The sequence below is a fragment of the Acartia tonsa genome, chromosome 3, assembly GCF_053477335.1.
Source record: "Acartia tonsa isolate MP-2025a chromosome 3, ASM5347733v1, whole genome shotgun sequence".
Lineage (NCBI taxonomy): Eukaryota > Metazoa > Arthropoda > Copepoda > Calanoida > Acartiidae > Acartia > Acartia tonsa.
The window spans coordinates 20439447-20460077 of record NC_137262.1 but is presented as its reverse complement, the minus strand read 5'-3'; the positions used below and the strand labels follow the sequence as shown (position 1 = coordinate 20460077).

The 20631-nt window shown below is 31.8% G+C and overlaps 4 protein-coding genes across 5 annotated transcripts in view; 1 reads left to right on the top strand and 3 right to left on the bottom strand.

Annotated features, from left to right (window-relative positions):
- Positions 1 to 181: 181 nt before the first annotated feature.
- Positions 182 to 4443, bottom strand: LOC145313604 (O-glucosyltransferase rumi homolog). The gene is made up of 6 exons (XM_080153075.1): positions 4004 to 4443; positions 2502 to 2597; positions 2201 to 2307; positions 1977 to 2071; positions 1551 to 1723; positions 182 to 1266 (listed from the first exon to the last, which is right to left on the bottom strand). Exons 1-6 carry the CDS (start codon positions 4441 to 4443, stop codon positions 900 to 902), a joined length of 1278 nt encoding a protein of 425 aa, XP_080009201.1. The 3' UTR covers positions 182 to 899.
- Positions 4276 to 7397, bottom strand: LOC145313608 (ubiquitin-like protein 4A). The gene is made up of 5 exons (XM_080153080.1): positions 7338 to 7397; positions 6857 to 7027; positions 5972 to 6126; positions 5626 to 5737; positions 4276 to 4629 (listed from the first exon to the last, which is right to left on the bottom strand). The coding sequence occupies exons 1-5, from the start codon at positions 7362 to 7364 to the stop codon at positions 4609 to 4611; spliced, it is 486 nt and encodes a 161-aa protein (XP_080009206.1). The 5' UTR covers positions 7365 to 7397; the 3' UTR covers positions 4276 to 4608.
- Positions 7398 to 8634: 1237 nt separating this feature from the next.
- Positions 8635 to 20631, bottom strand: part of LOC145313609 (mitochondrial import inner membrane translocase subunit Tim8-like) — a 131067-nt gene continuing 119070 nt past the window's right edge. The window contains exons 2-8 of the mRNA XM_080153081.1: positions 11107 to 11200; positions 10894 to 11025; positions 10447 to 10517; positions 10134 to 10197; positions 9951 to 10020; positions 9584 to 9655; positions 8635 to 9161 (exon numbers count right to left, since the gene is read on the bottom strand). Of these exons, the coding sequence (XP_080009207.1) occupies positions 9616 to 9655; positions 9951 to 10020; positions 10134 to 10197; positions 10447 to 10517; positions 10894 to 11025; positions 11107 to 11176 (447 nt within the window). The 5' untranslated portion in view covers positions 11177 to 11200 and the 3' untranslated portion in view covers positions 8635 to 9161; positions 9584 to 9615. The remainder of the gene's footprint in view (positions 9162 to 9583; positions 9656 to 9950; positions 10021 to 10133; positions 10198 to 10446; positions 10518 to 10893; positions 11026 to 11106; positions 11201 to 20631) is intronic.
- Positions 12347 to 20619, top strand: LOC145313607 (uncharacterized). 2 transcript variants are annotated; one of them, XM_080153078.1, is made up of 10 exons: positions 12347 to 13018; positions 13321 to 13402; positions 13574 to 13648; positions 14007 to 14088; positions 15044 to 15138; positions 16408 to 16501; positions 17439 to 17616; positions 17935 to 18021; positions 18309 to 18482; positions 19365 to 20619. In XM_080153078.1, exons 1-10 carry the CDS (start codon positions 12942 to 12944, stop codon positions 19378 to 19380), a joined length of 960 nt encoding a protein of 319 aa, XP_080009204.1. In that variant the 5' UTR covers positions 12347 to 12941; the 3' UTR covers positions 19381 to 20619. The 2 variants fall into 2 exon arrangements, with proteins under 2 accessions (XP_080009204.1, XP_080009203.1); XM_080153077.1 differs by having other exon boundaries at positions 17436 to 17616.

Below are 20631 nucleotides of genomic sequence, written 5' to 3'. Positions count from 1 at the left end.
GGTTGCGCTGCCGTTTCTTCACAGTTCCATATTTTACCCCTATAAAGCAACTGCCATGCAAAATCTCAGACCTGTAACTCTTTTTTTAGTTGAGTTCCTTTGTTGACTTTTAGTTTTGGTTTCAAAAAGTGTCACTTTCGCCTCCCCCCTTTATAACTTTATGGAGTATCGAGCAACATACTATCATTATACAAAAGTTTTTATTTTGTTTTAAGTTAAAAGTCATAAAATTTCGTTTATAAGAGAAGACTCAAAAATATTTTTTTTTGTACTGGAATGTTTTTTTAAATGGTAAAAAAAGTTTATTTAAAGCTTAAATTTTACATACCTCTTATTTAGTATGTGTAATTTCTTTATCATTTTCGGGGAAAAATTTACATGACTTTCTCTGTATCGGGCATAATAAAATGCAAATATTATTAAAAATCAGCTTTTTACATTAACAAAGCAAAGAGCTACATGAGATACATGTTAGAATGTGCAGTGTGATAAGTTTTACATGAGGGATATTTCACTTTCAGATATGCTATTTTGTCTCAAACTGTTCTGCTTGTCAATATACACCCCTGTAGAAATCCCTCATATAGACGATTGATACTAAATGTAATGATACAAAGATGAAAATACAAAAATATTAATCATATTTAACTCATAGTAAAATTGAGTTTTAATTTTGTTGTTTAAAAATTAGATTTTTATGTTCATATTAATTGTTCATCTAATTAAGCTTATCTAGGTATCATGATACCAATTACAAAAGTAGGATATTGAACTCATTTTAAAATAATTTTTTTTAAAGATTAAACTTTCAATATTTAATACTTTCAACTATTGAAATCGATTTTTAAATTGGATAAAAAAATTATTTCTACAATTTATCTTTATTTTCATTATTGCTACTAAATTTGAAACAGTGTGTAGTCCCTTGTAACTTTATACTTCAACAAATTCGTGTATTCTATTAATAACTTCCTCCAATAGCAAGTAATATCAATAAACTTTAAATGATTCAAAATAAAGTTGAATCCTCGTTCGGCGATTTTATTCACATCGTGGTCATTTTCGCGCGCAAATTGGAGAATTTCGCGGATTTGTGCTTGCGATGCTGAGGTTGGCAAGGGGATGTAATGGTACCAAGGTTTAATGGCAGGATAGAAAAATTCCTGCCATTCGTCGCCAACGTGTAGAACAAGACTCCCACAAAGAAAGAGATGCTTAAAGCGGAAGCTAGCTGCTACTCCTCGATAGTTGAACAAGTATTTGTACCTTAAAATAAATATTTTAAGTAGGTATTCTTTAATAAATAATTTTTTTAATGGCGCAACTAATCTATAAAAAGCTTTTTTCGTATCAATGGCTAACAATGTATAAAATAAATTTTCAGTCTACAGATTCATCGTAGTATATCTCCATTTTATTGAGGTTTACTACTTTATTTAATTCTTAGTGGCTAAAAATGATTTCAGGAAATATTCATTATTACTAGGCAGGTGCTAAACATTTTGCAATGTTTTCTTTTCTTCAAATATTATAAAATTAAAATTACCTACCTACAATGTTCCTCTAAAGTGACCTCTTTGGCAGGTTTAGCACCCAGTGTATCTTTATCAGATTTCCAGGCCTGGTTTTTAGTGTATTCAGCATCCAGAATTGAGGGTTCTTCCCGTGACAGTAATACTAGAGAGTCTCGTTCGGCACTAGTTCGAGATCCGCGGAAAAATCCCTGAATATTTTTAATGTCAATATTTTTCCAGACGTAATAGCATTTTAATTATATAAAAAAATTAAAACGGGACTTTTAGCAAGGTACTTAGTTATAAGTAAAGATTAAGATGGTTAAGAAATATTTCAATTGTTTATGAAAGAGCTTATTAGCTGTAACTACGATAATGTTCCATATTTTAAGTTTTAATTATTGTAACATTGAGAGAAAATATCGTATTATATTTTAAATAATCTTATCTATAAAATCTAACCTTACTAAGTTTTGAACTCCATGGATATTTGTTTGCTTCAGTCGTCAAGGTTTGGACAAAATTATCCCATCTTCCTAGCCCAGTTGGATAAATTTCTAAACAAAATAGTCATTATTAACGAGGTTTTTAAAAATAACACAGCGTATCTATGTCATTGATGTCATTACGTCCGTCCGACGTTTCATAAATTAAAAGATACGCAAATAAAAGGTATGTCTAGTTACCTAGAGCAGGGCCACCTTCCCAGAAAGTCCAAGCTGGATACATAATGTCCCAATACTCACTGGTCTTGCTAAAGCTAAATACTGGTACAGGCTCTTTCACAAAGTATCTGAAATATATCGTCGTTATATTAGGTATGACAAAGATGTAAAAAAAATATTTGATCAAAAGGGTTTAACAACGTGAAATAAAGTGTGAACATGTAAACGTTTATGTTATACTAAGACATTAACCTTTTTATGATATACTGAGTAAGCGGTTTGAAATACTTTGGTTTCATTTCGACTTAAGATGTAAATTAACCTGGAGGTCATAGGCCAGTCTCTGGTGTTCAGGTAAAATTCAGTGTCTGGAAGCTCTGGGAGCAGTTCTTTCAAAAAATGTTCGATTCCCTTACACCTAAATTATTATCTAGAGTATTTGGGTTGGCAATCCGAACCCGAAATCCGTCCACTTTATGTAATCCAGAATCCGAATCCGGATTCTCAATTATTAGGCTAAAATTAGCGTCTTGAGTTTTTTTCTTTCACCCCCCCCCCCCTCTCTTTAAAGGCAAAGATCGCCACCCACCCCCCCATATCTCCCCGCTGTAGGGTCGAGAAATAGGAGAAAAGCTAATGTGAAAACATAAAAAAAACACAGCTTTCAATTCTTCCCAGTACCCGGTAAAATTTAATCCTTTAATTTATTTTTTTTAAAGCTTTTTAAAATAATATTGCTAGAATCTGGAATCCAGAATCCGTAAAAAAAAAGAATCCGGAATCCTCGGATTAATCCGTTTCCAGGGGTGTATATTCTGCATGGGATCCCCGGCTCAGGGGGGGGGAAAAAAATAAAAAATAAGTGGTTGGAGGGAAAAAAAATGTAAAAATTAAGAAAACTGAAAATATTTTTTCCATTTCGCCCCCCTCCTTGGTTAAAAAAACTAAAAAAATGTGTGGTAGGAGGGATAAAATAAATAAAATATATAGTTCTTTAAATATTTTTCTATTTCCCCCCCTACTTTTTAAGAAAAATCTAGGGGGAAAAAAAAAAAAAAAATTTTGTAGCAGGGGAAAAAAAATAAATCTTGTGCAGAATATACACCCCTGTCCGTTTCATTTTTGGACGGATTCTTGTAAGAATCCGAATCCGGTCCAAAAATTAGACGGATTACCCTACAGTAAGTATAGTTTATTTACAAAAAACCTTGCGCCTATTCAATAAATCAAATTTATTTGTCCCTTCATGATCAGATCTATAGTATAGATGTATATACAGACAACTACCTCCTTTTTTTTTCAAAGACCTTTTTCGTCTGCTTCTAAATTATTTTCTACTACTTGGATGTGTAATATAAGCGATACCATTGTTTGATTTTCAATGACCCAATAGAAAGGTTGCACAAGACGGTTGTTGCGATGGGGAGATGAGATACAGTTATTTAATTCCTTTTTCCTCTAGTGTTTTACTTTAATCCTTCTTGTTTCGAAGATCAATGTCAAAGCATGTCTAAGAAATTAATTAGCCTCAATTTTTTTTAAAAATCTGACAAAAAACTAAGCAGCGTTAGGTAGGTATATTCTTAATATATGACTAACTTTACATGGTATGTTCTTTTTGTTTCTATATTATAATAAACAGATATTGATATATTTATTTATAAGAAATTTTTCTTTCTCAATCATTTGCATCAATTTGACATAAAAATTATAGGTAAACAATCTTACAAAAGAAATTTAACGTGCCGCGAAAAATATTGAACTTTTTTTTAAAAACATGGTTCGAACATAAATAAAAACTAGGTAGGTATAATAATAACTAACCTGAAGGGAAACATACAGTTTTCTGATCTGTAAAGCTTTTGATCTATTATTTGATATTTTGTTATTCTATTTGTTTCTGCTGCCGCTTTCATCATCTCTGGCGATATTCCACCAGCTGTCAAAAATGGCGCCAAATCTTGCTTAATGACATCATCATGGCAAGCCGTACAATCAGCTGATGCAATGCCGTCATCTGGACCAGAACAGCTGATGTATTTCTGTTCCGCCTGGGATATGGCGTCTAAATATGGCTGCCATTTTGGATTTAAATATTTTTGTTTTTCATGCTGTTCATTTGCTAATTCTTGTTTATCTTGACATTTTGATGTTTTGCTATTTTTATCACTTAGAGTACACTGTTCTATATCTTCTTTGAAACTTGACACACACTTTGGTGTGAAACATATCAATGAAATGGCGAGTAATGAAAAGAAATGCATAATTTACAATTGTTTTGAATCACTGCACTTAAGATAGTTCAAACATAAGAGCACAAATATTGCATAGTCTAATATGGAATAGGTATGTTGTTTACCTGAATATTTATTTTTATCATTTCAACATGTTTATTGTTTTTTTTTTTTCACTTTATCTGTTTGTGCAAATTAGAATTCCAATCGCTTGTCCTGAAATAGTTAAGTTTATAAATCAATAATACAAACAGATATAATAGGTAGGTACCCAGGGGTGAATATTCTGCAAAATTTACCCTGCTAAAAGAGGGGGGGGGGTAAAAAAAATATGTGGTTAGGGGGAATAAATGTAAAAATTAAGAGAACTGAAAACATTTCTAAAATTCCTACCCCCCCTAGTGAAAAAAAAAAAATTTAAAATGTTGGGCAGGGGTGATGAAATGAATAAAATATGAAGTTCTTTATATATTTTTCCCTTTTCCCTCCTCCTTGGTGAAAAAAACTAGGGTGGGAAAGAAATCTAAAAATTTTGTAGCAGGGAAAAATAAATCCTGTGCAGAATATACACCCCTGTAGGTACCTAAACAAAATAAGGTAATAAGGTAAATAAGCTATATTTATTCATGACGTAGATCTTTAAACTCTTTCTTTTAATACTAGCGGCTACGCCCCTAGAGGCCTCTAGGGGCACTTGAGGAGGAGAGAGTCGAATTTGATAATTCAATTTCTTATTTTAGATTTTAAAAGAAAAAGTTAAAAAAATTTACGTTTGATGTTTATTTTTCGTTGAACTCTCTTTCTAAAATTGGTAAATTTTTTAAAATTTTAATTTCTCTAGGGAGGGTTGTGGTACCCTCCCCCAAAATAGTTATAAACCTTCCCGGGACATATGAGAATCTACCCTGTTAAGGAGAACCCAATCGGTTCAGCGGTTAGCGAGATCCTTCGGTACACACAGACAGACACACAGACAGACAGACAGACACACAGACAGACAAACATCCTGTTACTTTAGTATAAGGATATATATCTAATAATTAAGATAAAATGTATTGATATTCTGTAGGTATCATTTAGAAAAACAGCCGCTGTGGAAAAACTAAAGAAAATTATGCAAGAATTCACATCTGACTACCTAGTGATAATGTTGGAGGCACTACAGTTTTCATAGGTTGCCTTGTTCCTAGCTCTACTAAATTATATTCTTGCCTTATTGAATCTGCTGCAAATTCTCTCGATATCATCAAGACTAAGGTTGTTTAATTTTCTCTGAATGGATCGAATCACTGAATTAACTACTCGTGATGTTTCTTCTTCAGACCTGCATATAAAACAGAATAATTTTATTCAAATAGAATAAGGTTTATGTATGTAGCCGTAGTTTCCTAGGGGTCATGATGAAGTAGGACGAGGTTTTTACATGAATTATCAATAAATCTCTGGAGATTACGATTTTTAGTTACCTTTGAAAAGGATTTATCTTTTTCTGATTAAAAACAATTTTCATGAGGTAAATAGGTAGGTACCTATTTTTAAAGGAAACAAAGTGGTTTACCTAAAATGTGACCTCAGAACATTCCTAAGCTCTGTTTCTAGAATTTGTTTTGGTTGTAGCTGAGGGGGCAAAGACTGAGGTTTGGGTGTCAACTGCTGCTGTGGTTCACTTGAGCTAACATCAACTGCGGTGGGTTTGCGTACGGACAAATGAACCTTGGAAAAAACATTAATATGAATTTCAACTTTTATTACGATACCTATGTACCTAGGTAGGTATCTAATGCATTGTTCATATGTTGTAACTAGTCCTATAAATAGTAAGTTGTTGAATCTGTTGGTTCATCAAGAGAAAAGACAAGTGGGGGGGGGGGGGGGGGGGGTGGAGTTCTGACACTGTTGCGTAAACAGAGAGTAGATGCTTTGTCTTAGGAGGGAGAGGATAGGTTAATTGGCAAAAAAAGTTTCCTTTTGGGATGTAGTTTCCTTATATTTAAAAAAAATTTGGATTCGGTCTCCAGGTTCGGGTGTTGCAGGCCTCCAGGTTGTCTCTTACAGGTAAAAACAAAAAAAATTGTTGAAGAGTTTGAGGTCATTTTATGAAACAAAGAAGTATGCATCTTATCTACAAATATGTAAATAACATTATAAAAGAATATTTTGCTTTATAACAGCGCTCGGCCCCCTAGGATGTTGCCGCGGGCGATCCGGCCACCCAGCCTATAAACTAACCTAATTGTGAAAAAATTATCGTTTTCTGGTACCAAAACTTTCAAAATAGAAAAAAAAGCTAAGAGGATAACGCCAATACTTTGATATAAAGTGGCACTAAATCAATCAATTAGCCAAAAAAAGGCATAATATTCAGGTTTCACCTTATTATCATATCATAATATATTACTGAAGCTCATTAATGCCATAAAAAAAAAAAAAACATAGATCTCACCTTATCTCCGTCCTTGACACTAATTTCCTTAATACTGCTAGAGTCCTGCAGGGTTTTCCCCTTGAGAATTAGCCGCTGGTTGGCCACAGGAATCTGGAGCTCTCTCTCCACAGCTGTCTTTAAATCTTCCACAGTTTCCTCTTCAGTTATTTCTACGCAACACTCCACTCCCTAAATAAAGTATCCAGGACAATTTTATTCAGTCTATTAGTAGCGTTTTAGTTTGTTTATACATACAAGCTCTTATGACACATTAAGTTTATTTTACGCAATTTAGGAAGGGATATGCGGCGGCAAATAAAATAATCTACACCAAAATATTTCATGTTATTTACCAAAGAGAGTAATATGACAATAGACGATAATATGTACTTAGGTAATCAACAAAATTCTTTGTGTGAAATTCTGTCTTTGTAGCTTGTATTGAAATATGAGAGAATGAAAAGGCTGTTGATTTGTGAATTTCTTGGCAAATACCAACCTGTATAATCTTAACTGTCAACTTCATAGCTGTACCTAAAACCACATCAGTGATTATTTATCTGAAATGTTAAATGAATATGATGAAGCTCGCTTTGCTTTTCAATAGACGGTCCTTCTTTTATCCAGGGCTATTCTATAAATTTAACCAATGCTATATAGTCCGTCCGTCAAACAAGATTACTTATGAGTCAAAATGTAAGCACTTTTTTTACCTGTCCAGAGGCCACCTAAAGGCCTGGAATCTGGAGGCCTATCTGGGGGAAATTCATCATTAAAGAATGATTTTATCTCTTATAAACTATCCTCTCAGTCCAAAGATAAAGCCTTTACACCAAATGTTTACGCAAATGTGTCAAAACTCCCCCCCCCCCCCTTACATACACGGCGTAGAAAGAAGTCACACGATCACAACTTTTAATTTTTAACTGAAATTTTAAGGGTCCCCCCCCCCCTTTCAACCTAACTAGAATACATAATAATAAATGGAAGAAAAGATATTCAACTTTAAGTTTTGTTAAGAAAAAAAATATTATTTGAAAATATTACAGCAAAAGTTATTTTATTACAATTTCTAGGTAAATATGTTACAATTTATAACTATTTCATATTCATGGTTTGATTCTAAATAACATAATCATTATATAACTTTGTCTGTATCTTTAACTGAAATTTCTAAATCGCCATAATTGTTCAGAATTAGTAACAGTCTAACTAACAGACAGACAGAGAGAGAGATTAAAGATGACAGCTAGAGAGAGAAAATAATCACTCAACCTTTACGGTCGTCTTTTAACCAATCAATCAATCATGTTATTATTTTTTTTTTATTTCGTCAGGATTAATGTTAATATGAGGAAGATCAGTAAATTGCATCAAACCACCCTAAGACCTTTATGAAGCTTATCTAATTTGTAGAAATATACCTATCAGTTCATTGTTTAGTGAGATCTTAAATAACAAACAAAAATTTTATTGATATATCTCGAAAAATTATTATAATTCTGACACCTCTCTAAAAAAGAACACATTAGGACAGGAATTAAAGAAATAGAATCTCAATCAACGCTTCTGAAATATCAAAATTCGATATTTAATCAGGCGAATGCCGTTTTTTTAGTATGAGTAGGAGAAATGTATTGGCCAGAAACAATCCAAACGTAACAGACTTGGGATTGTCTTGATTAATTGTTTGTCGTACTACAAAGAGCATTATTTAATGTCTATCTGCTATCAACTCTTTCGGCAAATCAGCCATTTTATCTTTAAAAAATGAAAACAACAATAACATATTATCATAATGTATCAAAATAAATTTATTTTAACAATATAAATTGGCTTGCAAACAAAACATGTGCTCCAATTAAATAGTTTTAAAATTGTATCAATTTTATAGTAATATAGGAAAAATATGCCAATGCTGTTCAAATGCGTATTTTAAGTTTGATTTTAATACTTTGAGAGAAAAAAATCTATTTATCTTAAATTGACATAAGTTTAAAACATTTGACTAACGTTTTAATGAAATGACTGGAATTAGGGGATATTTCACACAATTTTTGTCAAAATTTCAATTGTGATAAAATATTACTTAAAATTGAGATAGAAACACTTGTTTCTATATTTATGGTCATTTGATCACATAATAAAATTTCACAAAAATGGTGTTAAATGTTCACCCTGTTTATGATTATGAAGTCCTGTCTGATAGAAGCTTGGTATTAAACAGGAATAGTTATCTTATTATTCTTGATGTGTTCTATCTTAAATATTTACTACAAAGAGATGAATTCTTCCTCTTTCAACACTAACAGAAATGAAAAACCTGAAATATTAAAAAATCAATTTTTATTCTAAAGAAACATCATATTTGTTTTTTGAGGACAAAATCAGAAATATATTAAAATCATAGCCGACAATAACTTTAGCAACCTTTCCTTATACATATATTATAAATATTTGTCTTGTTCTATAAATCTTCAAGGCAAATATCAATTTTATTTTAATTCTTTCAAGATTAGAAAAACCTAACCTAATTTTAAAAACTTTTGATAGATTTTGTACTTAAGAGATGAATTAGGTACCTAGTCAAATATTATTCATGAAAATAAATGTCAATGTATTATGAAATATCTCATAATCGTAGATAACATATCTGTAACTTTTATGTAATATTTCTATAAAAAACTAAAACAATTTGAAAATAAATCTTATCTTATTTTTAAATCCATAGAATTATTGACATACCTGTTGGAAAAATAAGTACATGCTAAATGAAGCTACCGTCCCCCACCCATCTTTTGAGCTAACTGAGCGAATCTAAAGCAGGAAAAAAAGTTGAGAAGTATGATACACTAATAAATTATGGACAGCCAGACAAGCTTTTTAGACACTATTGTTTTAGAAGTTCTAAGAGCCATAGAAATGAAATAAGGCAAAAATGGAGAGAAAGAGAGGGTAAGAAAGAGTAATTAAAGAGAAATAGTAAAAGAAAGGAAAGAATTGTAGAGTTTCTATTTACAATATTTCAATACATTTTGGTATTAGCCTTGCCTTTTTCTTAAAGAGAGTCATTACATCGCGAGAGAGAGAGAAATGGTGAAACAAAATTAACCTGTTAACAAGAAGAACTGAGGTATCTACAAATCTTTCCACACAGTTGCTAATACAAGTCTGCTCACGGCCTAAACATTCTTTTTTTAGGCCCATAAAAAAAATAATATGAGTCAGCAGTTTACGAGATTTACCAAACACAATTTACTACTTCGTTAATTTAGGATTTGTTAATATATCTTACTTGAGAGTGAGCTACTCGGTGAGCCAAGACACATATCCCAACAAACATCATTTACTTTGTGGATCTAAATATAATGTACAATTGTTTTTATAAAAAAGGACAATTTTTTATCCAATAAAGCGCAAGAAAGCTGACAATATCAAGAATTAAAAACAAAATAAAACTATGTAACTTATTATGGCGGAGTAACTTGTGGACACAACCTATTTATTATTTATTTGTACGGACATTTCTATGACAATCTTTAAAAAAAAACGGACAGGTTAATGTTGATACCATGGGCGTGGCTTTCACCTCCGCCATAATATTATACCTGTTGCATGAATTGTAATTTCTGTTGTTCTAAAGCAATAGCTTGCTGAATTTCTAAGCCTGAACTTGCTCCTAGATAATACAATGTGATGTGTTTATTACAAACTTTCATCTCTATTATTTAACTGACATACTGAAATACTACCTAGCCAGTAGCCGAAGACCTTTTTAAATAAAATACGTTATAATAAGAGAATAATCTAATTTGTACAGCTACTCTATGTGATTTGGTGCTTATGATCAAAGAGCAAAGTAAAATACAAGGTTTCGTCATTCTAGTATTCAAAACTTAAACATTACTTTCTATTTTTTCAACAAAAACGTTTTAGTTTGGTTATTATTAGGTAATAAAAAGAGTATTAAACGTTTCAGTTAGTTACAGAATTAAAGACATATTTTTTTCTGTTTCTTGAAAACATTTGTCAACAAATTAATATTCAAAACTTACCTTCCCCTCCGAGAGAGCCAAAGCTAGGACTAGAAGAGGCGGGCCCATAAGAGGTTCCTCCCCCCAAATCTGGTGTTGAATCAAATTCTGAACTGTAGCTAGAGCTTGACCGGAGCTTGCTTCCATATTCTCCTAATATAAAGTATTAACATTTAAATAAATAAAGCAAGCTCTATAATTAATTTTGGCGACTATCAAAAGATAAAAATGAACCTGAATTAATTTTGGATAAATCAATTGTATCGCTGGTGTTAGATTCAGGTGATCCACCAAACCAACCCATTTTCCACAGAACAAATAAATATCTAAAAAAGATTAGTAGGTATTAAATATATTTCTAAAATCCTTATACTATTTAACACAAAAAGTGCGTTTAACTATACCTATATGTAAAACAAGGCCTTAAGGCGCGTACGGTTGAAGCAAGCAGGATGGATCGATATAGATACTAAGTTAGTTATTCAATTGATCATTACGAACAAACAAATTATTGAAAAATCACGAAACCTTTATTTATAAGTAGATATATATTATATATCGCATATCATGACCGACAGACCGATGGAAGAAGTATATGTATTATGCTGGATAATCTTTATTAAGTGGAATCTTTATAAAAAATCTATATTAGCAGCATTTTCCCCAGGGCTATAAGGGCAAATAAACAAAGTGATTTATAGAGTAGCTTTGAAATAAAAACAATAAATTCATCAGATAATCAATGAAAACATCGAAAAATAGAATAAGTCACTGAGTGAGTAAAAACATGTCGAACGAAACTTGTAAAATTAACGAAAACAGACATTGCGCGCGTTTGCCGCGTCATTTTTTATTTGATAATCGAAAAATAATGGTTGCTGGATCAATACTTTATAACATAAACTTCCCTATCACGATTTTCGGTTCAGTGGTTACCAAGATCTTTAGCTTTTCAGATGGAGAGACAAAAAATAGTTTTAATTATAGACTATTATATGAAAAAAAGAACTACTATATAAAATGCTTTAAGTTTAGATAACTCATAAAATGTCAAAGAAAATAATGCCAAGGATTTTTAACATGGAGAAAATAAGTCACTTTTTCTTGACTCCGCTAGAAAAAAATTCTGAGTGAGTAAAAACATGTCGAACGAAACTTGTAAAATTAACGAAAACAGACATTGCGCGCGTTTGCCGCGTCATTTTTTATTTGATAATCGAAAAATAATGGTTGCTGGATCAATACTTTATAACATAAACTTCCCTATCACGATTTTCGGTTCAGTGGTTACCAAGATCTTTAGCTTTTCAGATGGAGAGACAAAAAATAGTTTTAATTATAGACTATTATATGAAAAAAAGAACTACTATATAAAATGCTTTAAGTTTAGATAACTCATAAAATGTCAAAGAAAATAATGCCAAGGATTTTTAACATGGAGAAAATAAGTCACTTTTTCTTGACTCCGCTAGAAAAAAAATCGGCGCATTCTCAATTCAATAACTCATTTTGCGCATTTCTAGCCAAATTATAATTTATTTTATTCTTATGCGTTTTTAGATAAAGACCGACAGTTTACTGTTTAGCAAATAATTTTTTTTTAATGCTTTATTGTTTGTTTTTGTATGGCCCTAAGGATCTCCAAGAAGTTTATGTTTGTCACACTTTTTTTTCATCGGATCTGGGCTTTTAGCATGTAAGTTCAGAAATATTTTTAGACTTTTATAAGTATTGTATATGATTGTTCACGAAAGAAAATCTTTATTTTGATAAAAAGAGAAAGAGATATATCAAAAATTTATTTGACTATCGAATAAAAATTTTGAAGAAAAACATAGTAAAAAATACTAATTTCTTTCTTATTTAGGTCCTATTTGTATTGATAATTTTGATTTAAAATATCACTATTTTTCTGTAAAATTCATATATTATTCTTACGTTCAATTTATGACAGCACTCATGTGTATAAGATATAAGCATAATCTTGCAGGTTTTACAGCTAACTAAGGGATCAAAAATGTTATATATGCTATCATTTTATTTGAATTGTTTGATTTTCAGGAAATATAATGTCTGGCCGGGTGAAGGGGGGTGGTGGACGTGGGCGAGGTCCTGGAGATGGTGACTGGATATGTGAAGAACCAGAGTAAGTTTTCAACAATAAGAAATATAGCTCTAATATATTAATGGCTACAAGCGCGCGTCTGCCCCTAGCATTTATTACCGAAAGCGGCAACAAAATAGCTTCAAACCATCCACAAATAATAGATGTCTGTTATAATTGTAATTATAGTGTTTTGATCCCGACAAATATATTTAAAACTGTTTAAAACAGGATTATTAAAAGCTAAACTAACAAGTAGATTCGAATAGATTGTTTTACTTTCACTTAAAGGACTTTTAAATATCTCAGAAAACTTTTAATATAACATTGAATGTAATTTTTAGATGTGGAAGTATGAATTTTGCTAGAAGAACTGCCTGTCACAGATGTGGCATTGAAAAGAAAACGAAAAAGACAAAGAAAATGGTAAAATATATCATAATGAATTAAATATTATACTGAACTTTGTATCTGACTAAAATATAATTCTTTTTTACTACTAGTTTAAATTGTGTCCTAACTTCTATGGTGGAGAATTGTTGACAATAGACTTCATTCGTTTAAAAAGCTTCTATTCAATATTTAATTTATTTGTAGGGAGTCGAGATAGGCGCTGGCTTGGCCGAAAAAAGCAATGGTTTATTCAGTGCTGAGGATTGGCAATGTGGAAAGGTTACACTTTAATGAGACATTGTTTCTATTATATTTTATTACCTGGGTATTATTTTTCTTGGGGGTAGGTGGTTTGGTTTCTGTTAAAGATACCTCTGACTCATTAGTTGACTTTATCCGTCCGTCTATTCCATAAAGATTGAGCAAAATTGGTTTCCATGAGAGAAGTCTGATTTTAAATGAGAAATTCTTCTGTTGTAAATTTTTAGCCGAGTGAATTAGCATCTACTCCATACTTATTTTTATGGTCCGTCTGTCTGTCCTTTTCTCCATTGTTTTTTTTTAAGCTGATCTTCTACAAATAGATGTTGTCATGATTTCCCATAGGTTTTTTTTTTATTTTTTTAACATATTTCAGTGCGGAAATGTGAATTGGGCTCGAAGATCAAATTGCAATGTTTGCAACGGACCCAAGTTTTCAGTTGAAGAGGAAAGAACAGGTATAACTCCTTTAAATTGATATATCAATTGCCTCTACTCTTTTTTACCCCCTTCCCTTTTCTTTTTGACTAAAATGCTGCCTTTTTTAATTTCTGAGACAGACGTTGTTTTTACCCACGCATATAGCGAAAATAGCCTATAACTTTAAGAATATAATTTTTTTGTCCCAACTTAAAATGAAGTACCTAGCACTAAAATATTGCAGGATAAGGGGGGGGTGGGTTATGCAACCATCTCGTAATCAATGTATAAAGGGCACTTAGAATTCGAATTTTTATCTGAAATTTTGCATGAGTAATCCTTGATAGGTCTATTTTCCCTAAATCGAACAAAAAGTTGGAAAAGTAACGGCTGGCGGCTCAGCCGTTTAGCCATATTTTGGCTTTTTTTGAGGCAAATCCATCACTAAACCTATTTCCTCATAATACTCTTTGCTGCTCCAAAACATTTTCAAACGGTTCTAGCCGGTAGTTGCTGGTACTAGAAATCTAAAATATGGTTTTTTTTTTGTATCATTTCACATGATATAAAACAAAAATGTGTTTTAAATAGTTGATTCCTACGTAATTTATGACAGATTTGCCCTAAAAAGAGCCCAAAACGGCTAAACGGCTGAGCCGTTAGTCGTTACTTTTTCAACTTTTTGTTCGATTGAGGGAAAATACCTAGACCTACCAAGGATTACTTATGCAAAATTTCAGATCGAAATTCGAATTTTATGTGCCATTTATACATTGATTACGAGATGGTTGCATTACCCCCCCCCCCCTTTTAGTATGCTTCCCAAAAAGCAAAAAAAAATGGCCAATGAAGTTAAATCTTCCGAGATCTTCTGATAAAGACATACAGACATGCTAGTATTCTGATGTAGAAATTATAAGTGAAAGCCAGAAATGGAATAGTTTAGCATTCTAAATAACATGTGCTCTAAATAAATTTACACATTGTATTCAGGACTTGGAGGTGGATTTAACGAACGTGGTATTGTCGAGTACAAAGAATATCATTCAGACGACGAATTTGATGATTTTGGCCGCAGGAAAAAGAAGGTGATTAGAAGGACAAACATAATTTATACAATTAAAAAGCCTAAATCACTAAGAATGAACGACTTTAAGAATGTCTGTGAAACTATAATTGCTTAATTAGGTTTTATTATAAGGTGCTTCATGCACCTGTGTATTGCAGAACAGACTGTTTAAAGTTCTTGTCTTATTACAGGGTGCTTCTCGCCTTAGGGAAACTAAATCTGTAGAATAGGGCGCTGATAGTTTTACTAGGGTTGGCAATCCGAATCCGGAATCCGTTTTTTAATAGCGGATTCGGATTCTTAATTGGTAGGCTAAAATTAGCTTCTTGAGTTTTTTCTTTTAACTCCGCCTTTTTGAATTCAAAGGTTATCATCATTATATATAATATCTTTTAAAATTTGGTTCGATTCTCGGAAGTGAATTATAGAGAACACCAAGAACATTAATTTTTAGGACATATGTAGCACTTAAATTTTTTAATTTTTAAAATCCGGGAATCCGCCTTTTTTTGGACGGATTCTTGTAAGAATCCCATAAGGAAAAAGGATAAGAGGATGAATACTCACCCCCTTTTCATGGTAAAATACTACTTCCCCATCACTAAATCTTTAAAGAAAATATAGCAGACGAAAATCAAAAGCCGCCCAAGGCTTTTTGTATGTCAATCATAAATAATAATGTGAATAAAAAGAAAAGCGATATTTAGCAAACAGCCGTGGGCTGTCAGAATCAGCTGAATGTTTATTATGAAAAAAAATTCCCCCTTTTTAGAAATGAAAGGATTCATCTTTCATGCACAAATTTTTTAAAATAAAAATAAATTCTTTGTAATTTTAATTAAAACATTAAAATGACAATATCTAAAAGTAAAAAGTAAAAAAAAATATTTTTTTAGATGTTGTAATTTTAGTATTTTTATATTCAATAGGTAACAAAATTTTCTTTTTATTTTTAATTTAAATATTATACCTATTCTAATTATTTAAACTTTAGATATTAATTTTGTAATCCTCCCATTTGAAAAGTGGTGCGAATAGCAATAAAATTTAGCGCGGCAACAGCGCTAATTAGGCCCCTGGGCCCACTGCCTATTTTCGTCTTCTAGTTGCTTCAATTCCTCTCTTTTATTTTTTTCTCTATGAAGAATCCGAATCCGGTCCAAAACTTTGACGGGTTGCCATCCCTATGTTTTACTCGTATTATCTATAACAGGGTGCTTTCCTTCCACTAAACTAAATCTGTAGAATAGAGTGTTGATAATTTTACTCTCATTATCTATTATTACAGGGTGTATCTCGCCCGAGTGTGTCCGAGTCTGCTGAGCAGGGTGTTGATAGCCCTGCAGTAGATCAAGATCCTGCTATCGATGACGAGGAAGAAGGTAAATGAATTAGCTATTTGATTGATTGATTGATTGATTGATAGATAGATAATATTGGTAAATGGCTTGATTTTGTTCTTCTATGAAGATTTTTGGTCATTCATTAATTGTATGGTTGTCAAAAAAGTTAATTATTTTGTCTGTCCTGTTTATTATAGTTTGCAATATTCTTCAGGGGTGCAGTGTATATTCTACATGGGATCCCCTGCTCAATGGGGGGAAAAAATAAAAAATAAGTGTTTGTAGGGGAAAAAATGTAAAAATTAAGAAAACTGAAAACATTTTTTCCATTCCCCCCCCCCCCTTCCTTGGTGAAAAAAAAACAAAAAAATGTTTGGTAGGAGGGATAAAATAAATAAAATATAGAGTTCTTTAAATATTTTTCCATTTCCCCCCTTCTTGGTGAGAAAAAACTAGGGGGAAAAAAATAAAAAAAATTGTAGCAGGGGAAAAAAAATCTTGTGCAGAATATACAACCCTGATATTCTTATGTATTATTCTATTCCTTCTATATAACTAGTGTCTTCACCCCTAGCCTCCGGACTTTGCCTTAAAAAGTAATAGGGAATTAATTCCTAAATACTAGTTTTGTGGGTGTGGCAATTTGTTCAAAGAAGTGGATTTCTCGTATTCATTCGAATCAAGTGGATAGGAACCGGTTCTACGAAAAAACTATGTCTAGCATCGTATTGTATCCATCTTTCTTCTAATATAAAACAGTTTTTTTTATAATTCTACATTCTATATCCGCGGAAAGCTGTTTATAATACGATGCGATAAATAACTATTCCATTCCCCATGAAATAGCTTAAAACCAACGCAACACCAGTGAGAAGCAAAACTTATTAGGTTTCGCGATTATTTAGTTTCATACGGACTGACATCGTTCTACTTTCTATTATTGTCACAAGTCAAAATATTTTTCCTTGTTAAGAAGAGGATGAGGAGGATGATGGTGATCTGTCCAAGTATGATCTCTGGGGAGATGCTGCTGACACAGATAATAATAAGAATACAGATAAAGATGACAATAAAAAGAGGAAATCCAAGTCAAGATCAAGGTCGAGATCTCGCAGCAAGAAAAAGTCGCGTCGTAGTCGCAGCTCCAGTTCAAGGTATTTTTATTTTCGTTTGTCTTGTCTTGTTTTATTATTTTCTTAAGGAAATTTCACTAAAGACGATTATTTATGTCTAATATAAAGCAATGTGATATATCAATGTCAAATGGTCCTGTTTTTGCTAAAATGGTAGGTTTTAGTTTACCTAAATAGATTTTATTTTAGTTATCCTTGTAACTAACAGATATTTATCTTATCAATCATTGCTGAAAAAGAAGTTTAGAAATTGCAACTTGTAAAGCATCTCGTTAAAAACATTTATTTGAATATTTCTCCCTTTCCATCCATATTTTATCTAATATTGGACTATTTAAGTTCATCCCGCTCTCGAAGCCGTAGCAAGAAAAAGTCCAAGAAACGAAGATCTAGATCCTCCAGCTCTTCATCCTCCAGCAGATCCAGGTAAGATCAAGATCCTACAGATCCTTATTCAGACCTCAAGCTCAATAATGGATAAAATTAGGAATTCCATAGCCTTAAGCACCAACAGGTAATGGTAAACAAAAATTAAATTTCAGACAAAGTGTAAACATATATTATATAGGTATATAAAGCTACTCTTAATCTTTTTGCTGACATGACATCGCTTTATATCTTCTAAAAGCTTCGCTTTTGTTCAACTTAATCCTTTTTGTTTGAAATTATTTTGATTAAATACAAATAAATCTTAGAAATAATACCTATTTCAGATCCAGAAGCAAGAAACGCTCTTCTCACCGCCGATCTCGGTCACGATCTGGTGGCAAAAAGCGCTCACGGTCACACGATAAAAAGAGCAAGAAGCGGTCACGGCGGTCATCATCGAGTTCGAGCTCCAGTAGCAGCAGCGGGTCTAGCAGATCAAGATCTCGGGATCGGTCAAGGTTACCCCGGTTTTCTTTTCCAACAAATGCCCTGACATGTGCTCAAACTATTATAAGAATATTTAAACCTAATTTAAAAAAAAGTTATAGTGCTTTAGGTATAAAATAAGTTGATAGGATTATTTCCATTAGGGATGGGAATCCGTCGAATTTTTGGGCCGGATTCGGATTCCAGATTCTGAAGGAATTCGTCAAAAAAAAGTGACGGATTCTTGCGGATTCCGGATTCTTATTTTTGGCGGATTCCGGGTTCGGATTCCGGATTCTAGCAGTATTTTAAAAGGCCGTCCGTCACAGAGGGATAGCTTTTTTCGTTAATTTATCACTATGTTACTTGGTTGAAGCCTTGATTTGTTTAAAGTGTTGACTTCCAGCATAACTAAAACATTTACATCACATTAATAATTATTAAAATTTGTTATGTAGAAAATTTTTTTTTGATCTTTGCCTTCAAACAGAGGGAGTTGTATGAAAAAAGACGGTAATTTTAGCCTACCAATTTAGAATCCGGAATCCGCTATAAAAAACGGATTCCGGATCCGGATTCGGATTCCAAAATTGGCTGAAAATTGGGCGGATTCCGGATTCGGATTCCCATCACTAATTTCCATCATTAAGATTAGGGAGGGGGGGGGGGGTAATGAATATTTAAGTAGATATATACATTTCTGGGGAAAGTGATTTATCTCTCATTGTCCTATATCTATATATCCCAATTTAAAGCTTAAGTTGCCTTATTACAATAGAATATAAGACCAAGGAACATTTTGATAATCAACTTAATAAGTATGAATTTTTTGTACTATTTGGTGAACAAGTTTGAGCATAGTTAGCGGCAGCGCGCATTTTCAAGAACTGAATCATTTCAATTTTTTGTTTCAGAAAGAAGCGCAAGTAAAGATGTCGCCAGCCCTACAGATAAGAACATTGACAGTGTCGCCTAACTAATATTTCCATGTTTGGCCAATTTTGACTTTAAATGAGGATAACATTGTTAAAACTTACCAGATTCAAAAGAAAAGAAAAAAGTCAAAATATTGTAAACGCAATGCAGTCTCAAGAACTTGTACATGTAAATTGTTACATTTGATAATACTATATTTTCATACCTTACTGCATTGCTGAAATATTGATATGTTAACATATATGAAACAAAAAATAATGAGATGCAATAAAAAACCAATAGAAGCAATCAAATTACCTAACAAAAATGATCTATTTGTAAAAATTCTTCAAAGAAAAAAAATATTGTTTGCTATTGAAATTAGCTCAGTTTACCATGTTCTAAAATGTTTTGTTTTTATTCATGTTTATTAATATTCTATGCAGTTCTCTTTCATTCATGTATTTCTTAATGGCGCAGCTTCTCCATAACTATAGTGTACGTCCTTCCCAATACCATATCCTTAACCAGAATTGCCTATATTTACTGAAAAAGACTTATCACTCATTATCACTGAAATAACCAAAAATAACTTTCTGTTCTTATATTCAGAAAGTTAATTTTTTTAACTAGGTTCCCTTAATTAATTTGAATTTAAATAATATTGCTACACTACTTGATTTTTTTGTGATTATTTATGAGAGATATGGTTTTGTAAATCTGTTAATTATCGAATTATTCCATTCTTTTGTAAATTAATTTTTACTACCTACTTATGTCCTTTTTATTTTTATATTTGTCCAATGCAAGTTAAAAACTACAAAATTATTTTTATGTTTTCTTATTTTCCCATAATTTTTTTTAACTTAATTAGTATCCACCTACCCATATATCGTATATGTTATTATATTTTTGTTTATATATTTTATTTGTCTTAAAATGTATGTTAGATTTTTATTAACTTTTTGTTACTTTTTAAAAAAGAAAATTTTTCCTAAATGCATTTTAAGACCTAAATTGGCAATATCTCTCTTATCCCTCTGTAGGTCATTTATACCTTAAATTTGGGAAATTTTATTTTGCGGGGCTCTCCTAAAACTTTGTTACTTGAACTAATCGAAACGTGGTATTCAGAAAGTTATAAATTAAAGGAAGAGAGGTGTGTGTATGCTTCCTGGCGATTCGAGAGATAATGCTTAAAAAATGTTTGTGTTAATTTTCCATTAAATACATAATCATTAAAACTAAAATAAACCTTTTACTTAG

What these genes read in the sequence shown, in the direction of transcription:
- LOC145313604 (XM_080153075.1), bottom strand. Translation starts at nt 4,443, where the DNA reads ATGCATTTCTTTTCATTACTCGCCATTTCATTGATATGTTTCACACCA. An exon ending in AACTGTATGTTTCCCTTCAG is followed by an intron (nt 2,598 to 4,003) that starts GTTAGTTATTAT and finishes ATAATAATTTAG; the next exon opens with GTGTAAGGGAATCGAACATT. An exon ending in ACTTTAGAGGAACATTGTAG is followed by an intron (nt 1,267 to 1,550) that starts GTAGGTAATTTT and finishes ATTTATTTTAAG; the next exon opens with GTACAAATACTTGTTCAACT.
- LOC145313608 (XM_080153080.1), bottom strand. Translation starts at nt 7,364, where the DNA reads ATGAAGTTGACAGTTAAGATTATACAG. An exon ending in GTGTCAAGGACGGAGATAAG is followed by an intron (nt 6,127 to 6,856) that starts GTGAGATCTATG and finishes GTTTTTTCCAAG; the next exon opens with GTTCATTTGTCCGTACGCAA. An exon ending in TTTGCAGCAGATTCAATAAG is followed by an intron (nt 4,630 to 5,625) that starts GCAAGAATATAA and finishes TAACTATTTCAG; the next exon opens with GACAAGCGATTGGAATTCTA.
- LOC145313607 (XM_080153077.1), top strand. Translation starts at nt 12,942, where the DNA reads ATGTCTGGCCGGGTGAAGGGGGGTGGTGGACGTGGGCGAGGTCCTGGA. An exon ending in TTGGCCGCAGGAAAAAGAAG is followed by an intron (nt 15,139 to 16,407) that starts GTGATTAGAAGG and finishes CTATTATTACAG; the next exon opens with GGTGTATCTCGCCCGAGTGT. An exon ending in AGTCGCAGCTCCAGTTCAAG is followed by an intron (nt 17,617 to 17,934) that starts GTATTTTTATTT and finishes GGACTATTTAAG; the next exon opens with TTCATCCCGCTCTCGAAGCC.